Source organism: Hemicordylus capensis, chromosome 7 (genome assembly GCF_027244095.1).
Source record: "Hemicordylus capensis ecotype Gifberg chromosome 7, rHemCap1.1.pri, whole genome shotgun sequence".
Taxonomy (NCBI): domain Eukaryota; kingdom Metazoa; phylum Chordata; class Lepidosauria; order Squamata; family Cordylidae; genus Hemicordylus; species Hemicordylus capensis.
In genome coordinates, this window is record NC_069663.1 from 27,895,310 (window position 1) to 27,907,430 (window position 12,121).

Here is a 12,121-nt window from a genome sequence, read left to right on the forward strand (position 1 = left end):
CTGCACTGATTAGCTGTCAACAATCCTATCAAAAGGGTGAATTCAGAGCTTTTCAGCCACAATCCACTTGCTGAGCCAATCCCTAGCTAGGAAATGCTCTCAAAATCCCACACAAATTAACATGTTCTAGGGACAAAAGGGCAGGGATATTTTATCCTTGTTTGCAAGACTTGGCACTACTGGCTTTTTCGGACCATCCAGGATGCAAGGGACTTGGGTCTTCTTTCCAGCAAGGTATTCCCAGTTCATCCCTCCCACTTGGCATCACAACTGCCCCTGGCCACCCCCCTTTCTGCCCATCCAGTCTTCTCCACACCCAGTACAAGGAGGCAAGTTTTGAAAAACAGAACTGCCAGCCTTACTTACCATTGTCAAATTCATCAGGAATCTGTAGAGAAACCGAGAAACCAGATTAATTCTTTTGATTCCACGGCACATTATAAATTGCAGGGTGGAGCACAGGAAGCAATCTGTTTCTATCTTCGGAGATTAATTTTTCTTCTGGCTGAGCATTCAGATGCATGTGTGTGTGTGTGGGGGGGCTGCCTCCCACTAGCTTATCTAGCCCTTTACAGCAAGTAGAGCTGATTGGGAGGGCAGGAGAGGTTGCGTTCTCAAAACACACCCATTATTTACAATCTTTGGCTGATTCATCTGCAACAGCCCTGAGAGGCAGGAAACTTTGTGATTTCCATCCACCAGATGAGACCAAATCCAACACAGACAAGACAACAAACACAGGCATTCCTAGTCCAACCTCTGTCATATGGACACCATACCAGCTCTCAATGTAGACAACAGTATTCTCTCTAAGGTGTGCAGATGTGCATGCGCTCACAAGGTTTTTGATGTCCGCTCAGCTAATTTTAGATCCCGCTCAGGTTGAATAAAGAAGGCCCCATTCTGAATACACATGCGCACACAGTGCCTTGATACTGCCACTCATAACAAAACTCATTCCACACACAGATCAAAAAAATTAGAGGGAACACTGGTAGACACGCACCAGAAAGAACTACAGAGGCAGACCCCTTCACATCTCTCCCCACACATCACCAGAAAGATCTGTGAGTCATGAGAGTTAAAGGGAATCTCCATGTGAGCTGACCTCTGAATACTCGACACTTGGAACACAGAAACATAGGCAGCTGCCATATACTGAGTCAGACCACAGGTCCAGCTAGCTCAGTATTGTCTACGCAGACTGGCAGCAGCTTCTCCAAGGTTGCAGGCAGGAGTCTCTCTCAGCCCTATCTTGTTGGAGATGCTGCCAGGGAGGGAACTTGGAAACTAGATGCTCCTCCCAGAACGGCTCCATCCCAAGGGGAATATCTTCCAGTGCTCACACTTCTAGTCTCCCATTCATATGCAACCAGGATGGACCCTGCTTAGCTAAGGGGACAAGTCATGTTTGCTACCACAGGGCCAGCTCTCCTCTTGGGAACGCCATCACCTTCACAGCCTGTTGGATGGCTTTCTAGACATCTGGCTTCCAGCTGTTAGGAGCAGAATGCGAGATCAGAGACCTTTGGCCTGCACCAGGAAGGCAATGCTAGGCCCTTCTGTAATCTACAGCCGCATGGCAAGCATCTCCAGATGTCTTAAGCAAGCCAGCAAAGCTAGAGATGCAAGCGTCACTGGAAGTAGTGGATGCTGCTCAGTGGCTGCTATTTTCAGCTCACTCTGACTGTTAACAGAGCAGTCCTGGAGGCAGAGAGGGGCTAAGGACAGTGGCTTCAGTCTGGCTGAAGCCCTAGCAATGCAGGCAGGTCAGCGGAAGATGGACAGGGTTGAGATAGACAACAGGAAGGAAGGAAGGAAGAGAACAAAACTCACACACCAAGAAAACAAGAGCTACCGTTGGCTTTGCACTGTGTTTCGGCCCATAACCCCTCCTCAGTACCACTGCTGAGCAGGGACCTATTTTTAAAAGGCCAGGATATGAGAGAGACTCAGACACTGAGTAAGCACAGGACGACAATGCCTCAGTCCAACATACAAAGCGTTAGTACGGATAGAGTCACTATTTTGGAGTTTGCTCCCCAGAGCTGGGCGGAAACAGGAATATGAATTAATCAGCTGTCTTTGACATGTCTATGCAAAGTCCATTAGGAAACCAGAAATGAGGAGTTTACTCGACCATTTATGAGGAATAGATTCACAGAATTGTTAAGACTAAGGTAGAGCTGTACGATGAACACAGTATATAAGAAAGGTGTGATCTGACTGACTCCATCTGCATGAACACAAACATGGATGAGAACCACCATTCTGCCCATTAAAAGCCAACGCGGGCTCTCCTGCAATAGTGTCTCAGCCCTCAACTTGACCTGAACTCTTTGGTTACAATCCGGGTGGTTCTCAAGCAGAGGCTGAATCCACACAAGAAGCAGCCCATGCGAGGCAGGGCACCAACCACTCTAGGAGCACTGAAGCATGTGCGTGGCTAGGCTGTCCCCTAGACCTGATGCTGCATCTAGGAAGTGGCAGTGGCAGGCAGGCAGCAATACTGGGACCACCGCGTCTGACGGAGCACTTCCCCCATTGAGCCGACTCTCCTTCTCAGGAGGTCAGCTGAAGTGCTGCCCCCAGGCCCTGCTCTCTGGGACTTGCTGGTCAGAAAAGGAGTCACAATGAGCGGGGCTCTCTCATCAGTCTTGCTGCTTCCCCCTGATCCTTCGCAAAGCCTTCTCCTTGATGGGAGGCACCTGCACTTTAGCTGTGGCGCTGCCCCTGTCAAGGCTGACCAGCTGCAGGTTTGCTCTTTAGTTTGTCTTATGGTATGAAGGTGTTTATAGTTTTAATTGATGCCATGAGCTGCCTTGAATGACTGTTAAAAAGCCGGGTATAAATGGGCTACATAAGTTCTTTGTTTGCACCCCACTCTCCTTTTCCAATGAAAACTAAAGGGGGCAAATAGCACCAAACCCACACATCTGAGTCAAACTCAACCATCGATGGGCTTCTCCTGGCTCAGCTCTCCTGCCTGCTGGTATTTGTCGGAACCACTCAAGAGAGCCTTTGCTCTTCTAGGCACTAACTCAAGGACATTTGGTGAGCCTGGATAGCAAGTGGATGCAAAACAGATTTAAGGCCACTTTTTCAGAAGACACACACTTTCACTGGTGCAAAATTCATGCGGCATTCAATGCTCTAGGGAAAGGAAATGGATCTGACCCACCTTCCCTCCTTCCAGTTGTCAGGCTGTAATAAGACCCTGTGTTGTCTACACGTGGTGCCCTGACAGACCCCACCAGCAGTGAATGAGGTGAACCAGACCACACAAATATGGTTGTAAGCAAGTGTGCAGTCCAGGGATTGGCACTTAAAACGACTACCTCTGAGCATGTCCAGATTGCTGAGCAACCACAGCCAGCCGGGGTGGTTAGGGAGTTTCAGGTCAGAAAGTGTGGCTTCCATGCAAGTTTGAGGCCCAAGAGTTTGCCTTTTAGAAGTCAACTGCCACTTTTGAGCCTGGGCTCATTTCATCTTGTGTTTGCAGAAATAACTGAGCTTTGGGGTTGGAACCAAATGGCCCTCACACCTTTAATACTCTGGGGGTTGCATCAACAGGCAAAGCTGCACCATGCAGATCCAGGGAGAGACTTCAGCAGCCTCCTCACAGCATGTTTCTATAAACACTGCCCTAATCATTTTGACCCTTGTGTGCCCCATGTCTGGATCCTGTAGGGCTGCAGCCCTGGTTTTAATCACAGTCCTCAAGTACACAAAGGCAAAGGATTTACAAAGGGGAGCCCTGTGGTGGGTAGATTTTAATCACCTGATTTTCGATCACTCACCCAGCACCTTCCAGGTGCTGTGATGGATGGAGATGAGGAGGGAGCCAAGTAAGAATGTTGCTGAGGCTGTTACATGGATGAACTACTCTTTAACTCATTTTAGCTCTCACTGAAAGAGATGGTGGATTAATAAGAAAGATGCCCTCACTTCTGATCCTTGTTAATTAAGACATTCGCTAGGACAGAATTCTCTCTAGTTTCTATACACTCCACAGGAAAAATCTTCATTTTTTAAAAGAAATGAACCACCTGGAGCTCCAAAAATCCAGGTTAGTACTTAAGGCAAGGATCCAAAGAACCACACAACTAATTCCACTTGGGGCTTCTGCTTCTCAACAGCTTTTGAAACAGAGTGAATTTTCTGAAGCAGACTGTGATAAAGCAGGTGTGGTAGGGAGCAGAATCTGCTGTTCAGAAAAATAACTCCCATCAGGCAGACCCAAGCTTGACAAGCGAGGCTCAAGTGTTTGAATTTCTCAGTTCTTTACAAGAGGGGTGCCTCATTTTCTCTTATTCGTTCCTAAGCATTTCAATTTGGGGGGTCCCATCCTGGCTCAATCCTTCCCACTTCTCAAGTCCCTCTACTAAGCTACTATTTTGAAATTCGGACAGAGTCACTCTCTCTGGTGTGACTGATGTGGAATAAGCTGCAACCATTCCTATTCTGAACTCGGTATCTCTCTCTCTCTCTTAAAGGAAAAACTAAATTGGACTGACTCCGGAAAAAGTCTGCCTACAGCTTGCTTTCCAGGTTGCAAAGTGCTGGTGGAGTGTAAATTAGGGTCCTGCCTTACAACATGGCCAATTTTGAAACTCAGCTGTGCTCTTCTTGTTCATGCACAGGCCAAAGAGAAGTCACCGACGGAATGAGCCCTTTCAACTCGGCCACTTTGAAAGAATCTGTAATAATGCACCAGCTGTTTGAGCACCACAGAATCCTTCATACAAAGCAACAAAAGATCTTAATACATTTAAAGAACAAGCACCCCCTGCCCAACCTTGCATGTGTGTGAGCGCGCACACACGAGGGTTTATTGTTTGCAGACACAGGTGCAGGAACAGAGCAGCTGTTGGCACAAACTGGACAAGCTCTTCTGTAGAAAAGCCCAATCCACTTCAAGGTCCTCTGGTCAAACGCATCACAACAGCCTGAAAGAGTCCCACAAATGTTGACCTGTTTTGGACAATGTGGCAGCAGCCGCGCTTGTGGCTTCTTTACAAAATGCCTGGGACTACTCAGAGTGAAAGCAGGATCTGCTCCAAAATTTTTATTTTTAAACTGCTCTTTGGAGAATCAACACATACACACACCAGATTTGTTTTTCTCTTTCCTTCACACTTTAGGATTATGCAAAGTAAGTGGAATAAGGCAGGATGGAGGACTTTAAGACACTAAAAATAATCCAGTGTCTAATCCTAGACTCCCTTTTGTTTGGGACAATGGAACATTGACTTGGCAGGGTAGCAAACCGGTGTTGACAACTGGAGGCACACAAGAATCATGGCAATGCACTGGCAGCTGTCAGATGTCTGCTCCCCTCCACCCATTTCCCTGGTACCCAGACATGGTCTTTTTAATTTAACCAAACACCATCACTGCTACCAAGTTAGCCCAATTAGGCAGGTAAATGCTGAAGTAAATCCTGGCATAAAAGCTCTCCAATTCAGGTGCCATTTCCATGTTTCGCTGGACTTTAGATTTCAGGTTTCTGTACCAGTTTTAGACCCAAGACAACTTGAGGGGCCATATAATGAATGAAATAAAGGCTTTGGTGATCTCTGTGCATGTTTTAAATAAAACGTCTTGGCCAAGAAAGTTGGCTCTTGCCACAGACGCCAAGGCCAGCTGTTCAGTGGAAAGGATAAGAGGACACAGGAGGATAAAGGGACCAGAGAAACAAAAAAGAGCAAGAACTGTAGAGCTGCTCTACTGTCCCCATTAGAGCTGATCAGCAGAAGCGGCAGGCAGAGGCACAGATGCTTGCTACACAAACTGGGATACTGACCAGGCAAAAGCCAACAAATCTCTGTTTGCTGACACAGCCAATCTTGGCAGTTATCTAATTTTCAGCTCTAACAAGGCTGTTCCTGTCATTAAAAGCTGTTAACCAGTATCTCAAAGCAGTTCCGTTTTGAAGCTCAACATTGCCACCTTGAGGGGAGAGCCTGGAAAGGCACACAAGTCAAGCACCATGGTCAAAAATACACTCCAGAAGACCCATGTCTCATTAGCCAAATCCCGTTCTACACTTTCACTCTTAAGGCACAATGGGAAACATACATTTTAAGTTTCTAAACTTTGTTGGCAACTAATTTTTAAAAGAGTCAGAACCAAAATGTAAAAGTACCAGCCCAACACAATCAGGAAGAATGATTCCAATTCCTAGGAGTTTGTGGCACCAGGAACCAGAAGATTCTTCCAACCCCATCCCAAGAGGTGCACAAGAGTCAGAACTGAAGCACATTTTGCAGTGTTATTTGTGCACTTACATGTGTCAGTTCCAGTGCTGACACACACAACAAGGTTGGCCAGTTTCCAAGTTTTCCCAGTCTTGGCAGCTTCCTGTTCTTGCTTGCTGCCAATGTCACCACCACAAGTTCTCTCAACCATCTTCCTTGCTGCAGCGGAATCTAGTTTTATTCCAGCTCCATATTCTCCCTGCAGCCACTCATCTGAACCCTTGGGCTGAGCTTTTTAACATTTCCCTGATAGAGTTTTCCTTTTGAGATAAACCCAGGTTTTTTGTTTTCGCCAGAGGCTAGAAGATCAATGCACACAGGGAGGCCTGGAGAGTGGCAAAGGAAATTTGTAATAAAAAAGATCAAGAAACCTCTTTCTGCAAATCCACACTTCCCAAGAGAAGGGAGCAGAAAGAGCAGTGTGGGAAACAGGGCAGATCAAAGGCAGCCCCCATTTTACAGCCACGAAGGGAAAGAGCCGTCCAGACAAGCCAGGTCCCCACAATGCGCCTCCTCCTGCACCCGGGTGATGCCATGCGACTCTCAGGAAGTTGTGAAGTGTGCCAAGGCCTTTAGAGCGGGCACAGCTGCTCCGGGCAGGCGGCCTCGCACCCTGTTGCAGCCATTCACATGAATATGACAGGCAACCTAGAAGGGTAATTAACAAAACCAAAGGGGTTTTATTGTGGCCTAAGGAGAGCCGATAAGGGAACAGACAGGGAGCACCTTTGAGGGAGGGAGGCAGGAAAGCAGCCACTTCAAAGCGGGAGGATTCTCCAAGCTCTTCAGGGTAATTCCAGATGTGAAAATCCTCAACTAGGCCCCTGCCATGTGCTGATGGCGATCGTGCTACCCCTCTTTTTCCAAGACTCGCAAAGGGGACAGCTTTTGAGGCAAACCAGCATATGGTCAGCATATTCTAACCCAGTAACAATGGGCAGTTTTACAAAAAGCCTCAGAGTGACGTGACCGCTCCCAGAGCACTGAGCTGCCTCATTGTGCATCTGGTAGTACCAGGGTTGGCACACCAGCCATTGTCCACGAAGGGCCTCTTTTTCCATGCTCAAATCTCCCATGAAACCAAGAACAGACCTATGTACAGAGCAGACTGCCTTTTTCCAGTTCATAAGGGTGCTGCTCCCCTAACCCCAGCAATGGCAGGAGTGGGGGCTGCTTGCTCCCGACAACCTGCAGTATCTGGGGAGGTGAACAACCAGGTAAAGAGATGCTGCTTCAGCCTACTCAGCACAACTTCCTTTAAGAACTAGCTTTCATTTTTTTAAAAGCTGCTCTTACTTTGCTCTACTTCTGTTGGCTGATTTGAATGTATCTTGTGATTTGTATTTATTTGTCTTGCTGGTCAATGGACCGAATAAAGATGATTGATTGATTGTTGGCTGATCCTAGTATTTAAGGATAAAAGCCAAAGAAAAGAATTGGTCATGTTGATAGAAATGTTACCTAGCACTGTTTAAAGTCACAGGTCATCACTGTTTGTTGTTTTTTTAATTAGTACAGTACTGTATGTTTCTTTGTTGTTCTAATATACACCTCATTTAAAAAAAAACATGACTGTTATATTAATCAATATTTGATCAATTTATAGCTTCTTCTTTTTTGACTGATCAAACGTTTCTTGGTTAAATGCCCAACCCTATCAAATGCTCGGAGAGATACACTGCCTCTAAACATAGAAGTTTCATTTACATAGCATGGCTACTAGCCTTGATACAGACCTATCATATATGTGCTTGTCTTTTTTCAGCCATTAAAAAGTCCTCTCTAAAGCATCTGCACAATGCTGTGGGCAAACATAGCAACCAGTTTCTCCATTAAATAAAAAGAAGAGAAAAGGAGCCAAGCCACAGAAGAGACAGGCTTGATTCATTTGGAGTGCCATTCCCTTACTACACACCTCTATAAAAGAAGCCAATTGTGCCGGAAGGGACTCGTTAGCACAAATTATCACAGACAGATGGCATGTGCCAGCAATAAAGGTGAGAAGCAATTCATGGAAGCATGAAAGGAGCGTGTTAGCCCAAACTGAAGGGTACGGGGTGAGGAAGGGAAGGGCCATTCACCTGGGGCAACTGGGGAGGTATTCTTTTCTCCCCAAAATATTGCAGAGCAACTTCCTCACCTCCCAAGACAATTTAGGCACTGTTTACAGCAGGTGGGGAATGGCAGCTTCAGCTTCGCCTCCAACATCAAAAGCTGCCCATATACAGGAAGGCAGTTAGAATGTCAGACACTTCAAAAACCGAAAGGGGGTGGTGGTGGGGAGCTTCATACCCCTGTTCAAAAGGGATATGCAAGGCCAGTAACAACTCATGCCTCATTTCCTCAAGAGCACTCCAGGCTTGTGCTGCATATCAAAAGAGACCCCAGACAGCCCTAACCATCTTGCCTGCAATGGGCACAGGAGGGATAGGTGTCAAAAAGAGCACAAGAAGGGAGGCTTTTCACAGGGGGCAAATACAGAACACACTGCTCCAGGAACTAAGGACCAAAGCTGCCAAGGATGAACAACCCAGGGATGAAAAAAGAAGCAGCAGCATTTGGTAGGTTTAGGCAGAAAATGCGTGGCACAAACTCCACTGAACTCCATGGGAGTTGCATTTGAGCAGATCTACAGAAAAAAAGGGGCGGTACCAGGAGCTGGAGAAGATTCAGCTAGATAAGCAGTCATATTAAATCAACTTCCCAGTCCTCTCCCCCAAATCTGATCTATCAAGTGTACCCATAATACTGCACAGAGTACACAAAATTGCAGTGTGCATATATAGGTGCATGAAGAAACACATCCCCATTCAGAATTGGAAGAGAAAGATGGGAGTGGGGTGGGGTGTCCCTCTGCAACTCTACTCCTGGTCATTTTCAACTCCAGCATCTACGTGAAACTTTATCATCAGTGTCTCACAAAGCAAGAACCAGACCAGTTCAAAAAAGGCAGCAGCTACAAAGGGCTGACTTGAAGAGGAATGGAACATGAGAAAAGCTGCAGATGAACACCCAGAGACCCAGCTCAAAGGCTCAGCCCTCCAAAGACAACAAAGGCCTGAAGGCAACAGGTAGATCACACCCCCATCAAGAAGGCCCATTCACACCTCCATGGCAACATGTGCTGCTGCAATAAGGACCACGAGACATTGATGGGAACTTGGCTGCAGATCTTTCCCCACGGTGGTGTGAGGGCTGAATAAGGGTAGAACAGGAAAAAGTCACTTCAAGTATCCCCACCCCCCCGCCACTCCTGCTCTGATGGCATAAAAGGCATTTTGAAAAGGTGGGGGCTATTTTGGTCCAGGATGGATTACTGTATTTTCAGACATATATCCCATGAGGTATACATGTGTTTGCATCCTACATGGGGAGGATCAGGGAATTATGTGGATGTGGTGTATAAAAGCTCTTTTTTACAGTGCAGGAGGCTGAGCAGTGACCACGCCAGCAGGCACCTTTTCCAGAAGTAAGGTGGGTGCTGGCAGAGAAGGGGCATGCTCGGATGCTTCCTGTTCTTCCTGCCACGGCCATCAGCCTCTCTGGGGTGGGTGGGTCAATTTTGTGATTATTCATAACAGTCAAGACATTTTTCCACTCAGGCAGAGTCCCCGTTTCACTTCTCCCCACCCAATCATAAGGTTTACAGGGACATACTCCCTCTACATGGTTAGCATCAGGCACAAAGTGCCAGGCACCACTGCCAAAACATCCTGCTCATCCTTCCTCCTTTATAAGCCCCGCTCCTTCCCTTTCCCCTTCTGTGGATGTTTGAAATTCCTTGCAGGTCTAAACAAGATACTATCCTGCCCATTTGGGCTGATTGATTGAGGACTCGTCTGGTCTCTTTATGTACCTGGATCTGCGAATTACAGATCCAACCTCTTTTATAGCAGTGAAAGCTAGTACTAGGTGCTTCTGGTGGGCCTTTAATTTAAAACATGTTATTTGAGCTAATACATGACCCCTGCTAACTGAACTGCCCCTTGCTAAATGAGCAAAGAGGCACCTTTTTAAAGTGATGATTCTCTTTATTTAAGCAGAGGGAGAACAACTGGTCCTATCCCACCCCAGCACAGCATCCCTCTAGTGGCTGTTGCTGGTGTCAATCTTATGTTTCTTTTTTTAGATTGTGAGACTTTTGGGGACAAGGAACCATTTTATTTAACTATGTAAACTACTTTGGGAACTTTTTGCAATATATAAATATTCATCATATTCGTATTCTTGATTTCCATTGTTGATTTAGGACTGCAATACAGTATATGTAATTATCTATCTCTGTGTACTAGTCGAGGGCAATACAATACAATGATGCAGGCTATCCTTAAAATATAACTGGAAGCAAAGTGCAGGTTATGCATGGATGCATCTTATAATCCTCTGTGGGGTACATGTGTGAAAATACAGTGTATCTTGCGCTCAAGCCAAACTCATTTTATTTCCTTAAAAGTATGGTAGTATAATGTATAAACTCTGTTTTAGTTGTATGTTTTGTTCAGAGTCTGAACGGAGGCAGCAGGGACAGGATCTGGAGAAGATGGAAACATGTGGGGAAGATGGCACGAGTAAATAAGAGGCAGTAGCAGAATAGGGGGTGGGACGGAGGTGACCAGGATGGAAGCACAAATCACCATACACAGGGGAGGAAAACCAACGGTCTGACTTGGCATAAGGCATCTTCCTATGTAGCCCAGGTCACAAGAAAAAATAAAAACAGACGTGTTCAGACGTTAACCTGAAGTCCTGCCAGTCAGCAGCTAGCTTACCAGAGGGGCACTCAGAGGAGGGGTGAACTCCTTACTATTACTTCCCAATAGTGCTCTGCAGTCATTGCTTCCTCCACACAACACTTGCCTATGGGCTGGCAACCAGGAGGGAGTCAGTTAAGTAGGGTCTGCTCTGGTTGCCTATGAATGGGAGACTTGATGTGTGAGCAGTGTAAGATATTCCTCTCAGGGGATGGAGCTGCTCTGGGAAGAGCAGAAGGTTCCAAGTTCCCTCCCTGGCGGCATCTCCAAGATAGGGCTGAGAGGGATTCCTGCTTGCAAGCTTGGAGAAGCCGCTGCCAGTCTGTGTAGACAACAGACTGTGTAGACCTGGAAAAGGTGCAGAAGAGGGCAACCAAGATGATCAGGGGCCTAGAGCACCTTTCTTATGAGGCAAGACAACAACACCTGGGGCTTTTTAGTTTAGAAAAAAGACAACTGCAAGGAGATACCTCTATAAAATCATGCATGGTGTGGAGAAAGCGGATAGAGAGAAAATCTTCTCCCTCTCCCATAACACTACAACCAGGGGTCATCCCATGAAATTGAATGCCAGGAAATCTAGGACCAACAAACGGAAGTACTTTTTCACACAACGCATAATCCACTTGTGGAATTCTCTAACACAAGATGTGGTGACAGCCAACAACCTGGATGGCTTTAAGAAGAGTTTGGATCACTTCATGGAGGAGAGGTCTATCAATGGCTATTAGTCAGAGGGCTGTGGGACACCTCCAGCCTCAAAGGCAGGACCCCTCTGAGTACCAGCTGCAGGGGAGTAACAGCAGGAGAGAGGGCACGCCCTCAACTCCTGCTTGTGGCTTCCAGCGGCATCTGGTGGGCCACTGGGCGAAACAGGATGCTGGATGAGATGGGCTTCCTTGGGCCTGATCCAGCAGGGCTGTTCTTGTGTTCTTACCTATGGTCTGACTCAGTATATGGCAGCTTTCTATGTTCTTAAAGTGATCAAAATGCCAGTGACGGATATAAAAGCCCTAGGTTCTAATCCATGCCAACCCAACACAGTTCACTGGGTGTCCTTGCAAAAAGACACTCTTCCTATTAAGAGTGTATTAAGCTGCCTCGCAGGGC

General features: G+C 46.6%; 1 protein-coding gene across 1 annotated transcript in view; it reads right to left on the bottom strand.

The window, feature by feature from the left end:
* TIMM50 (translocase of inner mitochondrial membrane 50) overlaps positions 1–12,121 on the bottom strand; it is a 30,076-nt gene that overhangs the window by 15,137 nt on the left and 2,818 nt on the right. The window contains exon 4 of the mRNA XM_053268163.1: positions 367–388. Within this exon, the coding sequence (XP_053124138.1) occupies positions 367–388 (22 nt within the window). The remainder of the gene's footprint in view (positions 1–366; positions 389–12,121) is intronic.